Source organism: Tachysurus vachellii, chromosome 11 (assembly GCF_030014155.1).
Source record: "Tachysurus vachellii isolate PV-2020 chromosome 11, HZAU_Pvac_v1, whole genome shotgun sequence".
NCBI classification, from domain to species: domain Eukaryota; kingdom Metazoa; phylum Chordata; class Actinopteri; order Siluriformes; family Bagridae; genus Tachysurus; species Tachysurus vachellii.
Genome location: NC_083470.1, coordinates 25,346,706 through 25,355,657, shown reverse-complemented (window position 1 = coordinate 25,355,657; position 8,952 = coordinate 25,346,706). Strand labels below are relative to the sequence as shown.

At 39.3% G+C, this 8,952-nt stretch overlaps 1 protein-coding gene across 2 annotated transcripts; it reads right to left on the bottom strand.

The window, feature by feature from the left end:
• Nucleotides 1-471: 471 nt before the first annotated feature.
• Nucleotides 472-6,021, bottom strand: fgf17 (fibroblast growth factor 17). Of its 2 annotated transcripts, none has more exons than XM_060881521.1 (5): nt 5,635-6,021; nt 5,505-5,541; nt 4,771-4,948; nt 3,847-3,953; nt 472-982 (listed from the first exon to the last, which is right to left on the bottom strand). In XM_060881521.1, exons 1-5 carry the CDS (start codon nt 5,664-5,666, stop codon nt 692-694), a joined length of 645 nt encoding a protein of 214 aa, XP_060737504.1. In that variant the 5' UTR covers nt 5,667-6,021; the 3' UTR covers nt 472-691. The 2 variants fall into 2 exon arrangements, with proteins under 2 accessions (XP_060737504.1, XP_060737505.1); XM_060881522.1 differs by having other exon boundaries at nt 4,771-4,915.
• Between the last annotated feature and the right edge of the window lie 2,931 nt (nt 6,022-8,952).

The window sequence follows — 8,952 nt, the reverse complement described above, 5'->3', positions numbered from 1 at the left end:
GCCACCGTGCCCCCCCTTCTTCTTCTTATTATATATTTATTTATTTTTCTCTCTCTTCTGTTTCCATACTTCTGAAAAGCTGCTTTGAGACAATGGGGAAATTGTTAAAAGCACTATACAAATAAATTGAATTGAATTGAAAATTTAATTGGTCTGAGCGACCATTGGACTGATCGTTTGTGTAGAATTGTTTAGAGCTGTCAATTTCTTCCTTGTTGACGTGAACACAGAGGTGATTGTGCCATTAGTTAAACAATAAATTGCTCAGCAGCGATAGTTTGGTTGTCGAGATATTAACGGATATTAGACTGAAGTCCTTTTACCTAATCTCATCATCAGACATCGTCAGTAAAGTCTGTAGTCCTCAATTATTTTTACAAACGCTGATGGATACTGTGTAGTAAAAAGTGTCACTCTGTAGATTTTATAATCTCATTTATTACTGAATATGCTATAATTCAGTGCCTCCTGCATCTCTTGACAAAGCGCTCACACAACTCACACAAACATTCCGAGCTTATTAAATATATACATCATCTCTCGTATGTACAAGTCACCCCTTTATAATGAGTCGTCTCTATTTTCTTGGGCATTTTTATATCCGTTAACTATGAAAATATCAAAAATATAGCTTCCTCTTCTGAAAAAAAAAAAGGTAAAAATCTGTCCTGTGGGTCTGTGGGGCTCAGCGTTAGGAAGCCGTGTGCGATTTCCTGTTGCGTTTGGCTCTCCGGATTGGAGGGAAGCTAATGAACTCAAAGTGTTTTGTTCGGTCCGAGTTGGGGAAGGGAAGTGGACCTTTGTGGAGCCGCTTGATGAAGTGGACTTCCCTTTGATTCTCTCTGGTTTTAGAGGCTTTGATGGGTCTCCCTTTCCGAGTGAAGGCTACGTACCAGCCATCATATTTGGCATTTTGGAAGGCTGTGTAGTTGTTCTCCAGGACGATCTCGGTGAAGATGCAGTCCCTGCCTCTGCCGTTGGCCTACGGGAACATGGCCATAGCTGACATTATACCATATAATATACATATCATCGCTGTCTGGCAGAATCCTCGTATATCCAAAACCATTATTTTTCAGGAGTTATTAAACATTATATAGTTAAAGTTGTTATTATACCTTATATTGCTATCATACTGTTTTGTACCAACATTAACAAAACATTTTCCCAAAGTCACGTTTTATCGAAGATACAAGCTTTTTGACTTGGGAGCAGGGAGATACGAGATTATGCTGTCATTGATATGAACGGTAGGAAACAGACGTCGCTGCTGTCAGCAGTGTTCAATAAAGTCTGCGGTCACGTTGAGCCTTTTGACAAGAGACAAGGCTTCAATAGTTAACCAAAGCTAATGACTGTAGTTACATACATCTTCCTAAACTCTATTTTAAAGGTTTAAGAGCTATAAGTGATGCAATACACATAATGCAACGCCGCGAAGCTCTCCCGCGGAGTGAAGAAGAGGTGGAGTTACGAGGTTTCTCAGACAGTTGAAGTGTCCAATTTGCGCTCAAGCTATTTTCAAGACTTTAGATTGGTTAATAACTTGTAAAAATAACAGACCCACGTGGGGACTGACCAATAGCATTGATATGTAAAAAAATATGAATTTGACAAAATTTGGACATACGAGGTTTCTGCCCGACAGCGACGAGATACAACATTAAAATAATGATTTAGCATGCAATCACAAAAGAAAATTTTGGATACCATCCTACAACTCAGTGTTATTAGATTACACAGATGGTTAAAATGGTTTCTGTGACTATTTTTGGAAGACTAAAACCTCTTTAGGAAATGTATTTTTTTTTTATTCCAAATACTTAATTTTTTTTCTGTGTAAATTTTTAACATTTCATGTAATCACCTTTGTAGGAGCCATAAAGTCAAACATGTATTTAATATTGTAAATTTAACGTTTATTGTCTCAATGTTCATGTTCACTTGTTTATGGTGTTTTGTGCTCCCCCTGTGGTGAATGGGAAGAGTTGCACCTGCCTTGGCACTTCCTGTAGGTAACTATATTAGATAGGAAGTGATGTGGTAAGGGGAAGTGGGAAGGGAGACAGTTTTTTGACCTACATACACATTGTGGAGTTGGAGGTATCTTTTCACTTGGAATTGAATCTTTTTGAATAAATCATCATCATTTCAACTATGGTGTAACTTCAACTTTATTTTCCCACCAGAAATGGTTAAACTCAAAAGGAAGCCATTACAACCTTAATCCATCTTGGTTCTCCTTCTTCTCTCAATCCCACAACAGTGTTCTTAACAGAATATGTACCAAGTGGCACCTGGGAGCTTAAGAACCTGAGGGTTCTGTGACTCTATAATGTTTGATGTAGAATGCTTGTAAGTTGCAAAGAAAGCTTATTTATCCATCGAACCCAATAAGAACCATTGAAGAAGCCTTTTTCTGAGAGTCTACGGGTATTTACTAACTAGATATGTGTGTGTGGAAGCCTAGAAAAACTCCACATTACACCTGTCAACACCTATCAGGAATCTACAGTATGTAGGTAAAGGTTCTTGCCCCTGACCCGACAGCAGGTGGCACTATTTCCTGTAGGTGGCCACAGTAAAGACAGCTGAACAACAAGAACCAAAAAATACAAAATCTACATGTACATACTTAAAAAAAATAGACCCTAAAAAGGTCACTGTCCCTCTGGGAGAACTCTTGAAGGTACAGAAAAACTGTGAGGTTCCTTGTCACTTGCACAGTGCACTTATAAATCGATCCTTTTTACACGTCATTATTTTCCTCTTAGTATCTAGAGCCTGTCAGACTTTTATCCAAACTGTCTTGGCACCTGCTACATTCTTAGTAAGTTTTCTCAGGCTCCTAAAAGGGTTCTGTTTGGAGTTTCGTTTCAAGAAAATAATCATAACATAATCATGGGTACCGCTAGAGTCTTAATAAAAAGGTTCTATACAGTACATTAAAGGGAACTCTCAGTTTTGTGTAGAACTCTACAATAAATGTAACACCCTGTTTAGAAACAAAAGGAACCCATGAAACAGGCTTCAGTGTACGTTTATGGGTTCCTCTGTCTATTTCGACAAAATACATTTTTCCTATCAGAAAGGTTTGAAACAGACTCGAAGAACCCTTATTTATCTGATGAACAAATTCTGAATAACTTGAGGTAAGTATATGTCTGGACCATCAAAGAACCCTTAAGAAGGTTCTAAGAAATAATATTCATAAGGGGAGACAAAGAACAATTTAATGTCCTATATGGAACCCTTTCTTCTTGAGAGTATGTTTTTAAGCTACTAGTTTGGCATAGCTAATAAAATAGTGATCTAACATTCTAATGGTCTTCGCGTTGAAGGCACGCACTTAGTAAAACTGTCACAGACAGCTTTAAGTTTTAAGTCAATGGAGAAATAAGATCTATAGCATCCAACAAAGTCTACAGTATGGAACTTTCCCTGCCGTTCTCCTATGGAAATAACGATGGACAAAATTCTATGGGTGTAGAAGCTAAATCCGAATAGAACTGTTATTTCTAAGCATGTACCTGTGTTGAACTTGAGTGAACTTGTGTTGTTGTGTACATTTTAATGGTTTCTTTAAACCCCCCCTTTTTTTAAGTGAGTGTGTATTAACTGTGTGACCTGCCTTCAATTCATTCTCTTCAAATTAACTTCAGATAATTGGACGTTACTTTCTTCTTTACATGTAGAACCTGTAACATTTAGATAAAGCAGCTTAAATCTTGGTACACTGTTTGTGTAGGATTCTAAACTTTACAATAAAGCCTTTAAACAACACTGTTTAAGAGCGTAGCTGAGCCCAGTGTGTAAGTCGGGATAAGTCATGACTTTAGTTTGTACCTTGCCCACCAGCTTTCCTCTCCGGTTCATACAGAGATACCGTCCGCTCTCGGCTCCTTTGATCCGAACCCGACTGCCGAAGGTGTCTGTCTCCACATACAGCCTGGCTGCAACACAAACACAAACACACACACAGACACACTGATATTCAGAGAACTGTAAAGAACAATAGAATTTGAACAGCAGATACGTTAATCCCTCTCCACTGCTTCTCTCTTTCTACCCATCCCGAGGCATCCAGACATTGTACCAGCTCCGATCGTCTTCATGCGATGAAGCTCCGGAAGCAAAAGGTTTATCTGTCTTATAGATCCTTTCTGAGATTTATAAAGCTTATATGCTCCGAGGAACCTTCTTGTTTCTGTAGGAACCTTTGAGCATGTACTTTAAGGAAGTATTAGCAGCTTCCACGCCCCCACACGACCTTTTTTAGGGTGTTCTTTAAGGGCGCTAGATGGTTATTTGCTCTAAAGAACCTGTTTAAGTGTTCCTTAAGATCCTTTTTGAGTGTCCTTTAGTGAGGTTATTTGCCCTAAGGAACCATTTTGCTTCTCTCTTGAGAACCTTTTCTCTGAGTTTCTTTTATTAGACCCTTTAGTAAAGAGTGTACATACTGTCATGTGTTATTTAAAAAAAAAACTATCTGGGATTATTTGCAGATGTATAACATGGATGTATTATATATATGCGTCCCTTCGTGCGCGCGTGCTCCTTCCTGTGCGCGCCGCACCGCGGTGCTTTGATGTTTAAAGTCCATTAGCGCTTCTCATGGACACAAAGGTGAGCAATTACAGAAATATTTGTCGGTCTTCATGCGCGCGCTCTTTGCCTACGTTAAACTAATCAAGGCTCTTTATGCGCTGTGATAGAGGCTCTGTAGCAGCTCTTCCACCGAAACCCGAAGGGAAACGTGTTAACACTCACCGAAGGTGTTGCCGTCCTCCGCGGTGGCGCTCACGCGCTTGCCCTGGATCTGCACGTGGCGCCCGCTGGTGCGGCTGTACAGCTGGTAGACGCGCACCTGCCGCCGGCTGAGTTCGTCCGTCTGCGCGCCCTGCTCCCTCACGTGCTGCTTAAAATCAGGAGAAGGCTCATTCTCCCCCTTTTGTTTCACGTAAAGGGAAAACATAAGATCACACGTTTCTCCCTGTCCCTCGTTCCCTAGGCCTACACAGCACTGATTTACACCGTAAATGCAAAAACAAACAAACAAGTAAGCAAACAAACAAACAAACAAACACAGAAGAACCCGCTAAAACGACTCATGCTTATTTCTTGCCACGGTTAACTTTACTCTGATTTCACGTGATAAATAAAGTCATATGAAGCTTATAATATGCGAACTGATCATAAATATTACAACAGTTTTTACGCAGTGCGTCATGAGCAATGCAATGTTACTATGACGTAAAGCAAACACAGTAGATGAAATAAAACACGTATAAATGTGATTGCATGACTTACTTTTGTGTTTAGATAGAAATGCATAGAAATGAATCACTAAGTTCTAACCATACACACAAGTAGTACACATGGTACGATGATAACATTTATAAAAAAAAACCTAGAAATATGACTGCATTTATTTACACCGCAAAATGAAATGTATTCGGATTAATTCGATTCAGTTCACACTTGTATAGAATACGAATATTTACCTGTGCTTGGCACCAGACCACGAAGAAGTGAAAAGATCTGCAAGAACGGAAAAGATGACACTTTAAAACTTATCAACAACTTTATATTAAACATTTACTGTAATCTGAGGTGAGATTTTTTTGTGCTTACAAGTAAAAACAGCGCTGGTTAATTCCATACATCTTCTTTTTGAGCTTATTTCCAAAATAATGCAAAAAAATAAAAGAAATAAAAAACAGCAAGTAATCCAGCAGCTCGTGCTTTAGAATATCAGATTAAAATCCATCAGCTACTGATCAATAATAAATACAGTGTCCTCAGAGAGAGAGTAAAGCCGAATCGGTAAATCCGAATCCCGAGCCGACATCAGATGAACTCGTCCGTAGACAGATGTTGGGTTCCATCGTATGCTGTAGGGATCTCTGTGTTGTTGGTGTTTGTTAGTTAACTGACTTGTGTTGGCGGCACGCGCTCATGGTGCCACGGCTGTGCCGGTATGCAGGCTCGTGCTCCGGTTCTTAAAGCGCGCGACGCGTCTGCGGTCACTTACTGCACCGAAATGACAGACATCCGCACAGGTCTCCAACCAAGTCACCGCAAACCAATGGTGCGTAAAACCACGCCCCTTAATGCTTAACGCACTACACACCAACCCCAAGCTGTAAGTTACATGCACCCAAATCAGGGCTTCTATATATGCACACACACACACACACACACACACACACACACACACAAATTAGTTAGTAATCAATCTTATTATATTATTTAATCATTAGATAGATGTTTAATTTTGATCTTTAGGTCCATTATTAAAACATGATCATCATAAACCGTCCACCTATCCTGGGACACTGTGTTCAAATGTAATGCTGTAACATTAAATCTGTCATCCATAGGTTTGACTCTTAAACCGTGATGCGAGATAACAACGGCGTAGTATAAAACGCAGGATTATAAAAGCGGTAAGCTCTTATTCCATCATGTAAACAAAACAAAACAAAACAAAAAACAACAAAAGCAGCTGAATTATTTTTATTCGAGGATTTGTATTAAGATTTCATTTATTTAGACTTTAAGCATGTTTAGATAACTCAGTGGATAACTTAGAACTCAGTAGATGTCATTTGTAAAGATTGGCCGACCCCCAGATGACGTTTTAGGGCCCACTCTGGTCCCCAGAACTGAACCATTGCTTCTGTATTTTCTTTTCGTGGAACAAAAATTGGGTGAATACAAAATAAACATGTCACTGGTGTGATGTAATTTTGGAGGGAAAGCAGTTAGCTAACTAGTACAAAGTGTGAATGCTAGTTTCTTTGTTTATTTTTTAATAAAGCATCAGGATTTCCATCTTGCACTTTTGTTGAAATCTCAGAGGTAAAGTAAGCCTAGATAAAGTCAGCACAGAGTAACAGCATATAAAATAATGCACTATAGTATAATTTACTACATGTAGTAAATTATTCAGAACTTGCCAGGTTTGATTTAAGGAATCAAAGAATAAACTGAATGAGTCATAATCAAGTATACTAAGTTCTTTTAGGTCATAAAACATAACATTTTTAAATACGGCAAAAAAAGCGGTTCATTTACACAAAAGTGAAACATCCTGAAGATTACAAATGTGGCCTCTGATGTGAGTGGAAACTGTCGGTTTCGCCCTGGCCTCAGATTTTCGATCCGATCTTATGGATGATTAAAGTCCATCGTTTCAAATCAGCTGTGATGCATTCAGGTCATCATCGTCGTCCACTGTATTTAAAGACTTTTAAGGCTTTTTCCTACGGACAGGGGCGGGGCAGCTGATGTTTGTTAGAACCCATGGCTCACACCTTTTGCTAACGTGGCAGCCCCTAATAAGGAAACAATGGGGCCTTTTAATCATTGGCATCCAGCTGGCTTTTGTTAGTTTATGCTGGAATCAACATCAGGGCTTCACGCTACCTGGCTAACAGGATGCTCACTTTCCGACGCATTCTTAGTAGATGCCTTCCAGCAATTAGTGCTATCTTGTTAAAGTGTATGGAAATGGGAATGCCACTAGGCCCTTCAAAGGATTTCCCATCCCTGTTTGATTCTGTTGCCTTAAGATAATTTAGTTATAAGTATAACTAAATGTTTGCTTTTGTGATTTAGAGATTGCATTAAGAATGTATTTGTATATGTTAGTACATAAATACTCAAATATCTGGGTATAATATAGGTATAATTAACGTTAAGATGTTAATTTGTTTATCTGATTAGATACGAAACTCAGTTAATCACTGTGTTTTAGCTGATTTCCTCTTTGCACGGTTGTTAGCGCGTCATTTGTGATGGGATGGCCATTGGCGTGTTCTCCACCCATCAGTTTGTATTTGGTGAAGGAGGACAGATCAGTGCTTGATAAACAAGCCAGACTGACGTTCCATGGGTGTGAACCATCAGATGTGTTAAAAACACGTGAGAAAACTCTGTAGGTTACAAAAAACTCAAGATTCCTGCTGTTTGATTTATGATATTAAATAATTGAGCATGTATCTGAAATGTTTCCTGTTACCAAAGAATGTGATTTTTTTTTATTTTAAAAATGCACATCATCTCCAGCCCAATCCTAAGAGAACCTCAGTCTGAGTCGGTACTCAGGGTTCAATACCATGCTTCCTGAGCCATTCTTATGTGATAAGTACCTGCGCTTTAAAGCAGCCACACCCTCCTAAACCAACACAGAACAAGACATCTGATGCTGGCCGACATCCCACAGCTGAGGATGTGTAAAGGACAGAGAGCTTTAGCGCTACCGCTGTGTTCCATTCAGACCCAGCAGGATGCCAATGGTGGCAGTCGTGTGCTTTTGGAAGCGGACAGACGAGAAAAAGAAAGAGGTGATGTGTTCTAACCATCTACCCATTTATTTACCCCAGCTCTCATTTTGTTTACAAAGTGGCGGGCAGATCTAAGACCCTGCAACCCGATCATATTTATTTGTGTCTCGGCTAGTTTTACTGGTGTTAACTCCATGATGGAAATAACCCTACAAGCACCTAGCAACAACAGCAGATTAGCTCAGAGCTTTTCTCGCCCACAGATAATATCTCCTTCTTTACACTTGAAAACTCTTAGAAGTTCCAAAAACATGATATTTAACATGGAGACATGTTTGCGCTTTAATGTGTAGTCGTGTGAGAACATGTTTGAACGTTAGGAGCATATGTTGCTATAAGCTGTATCATATGGCTAGCTGCCATACTAACTAGGATGAACCTAAATATCCACAGTCAATCAATATCCAATGTGTTGTGCAGATTGGATTGGATTGGATTGGATTACTTGTCAGCCATTTCTATGGTCTAAGATAGATGAATATAGGTGATGTGGCAGTACATATGGATTTGAAGGCTAGGCGGTGGTCATTCACCTATGATCCAATGTGCTTGGATCATAAAAAAAGTGTCCCGCTGTGAACTTGAGTTCTTTATACCCCTT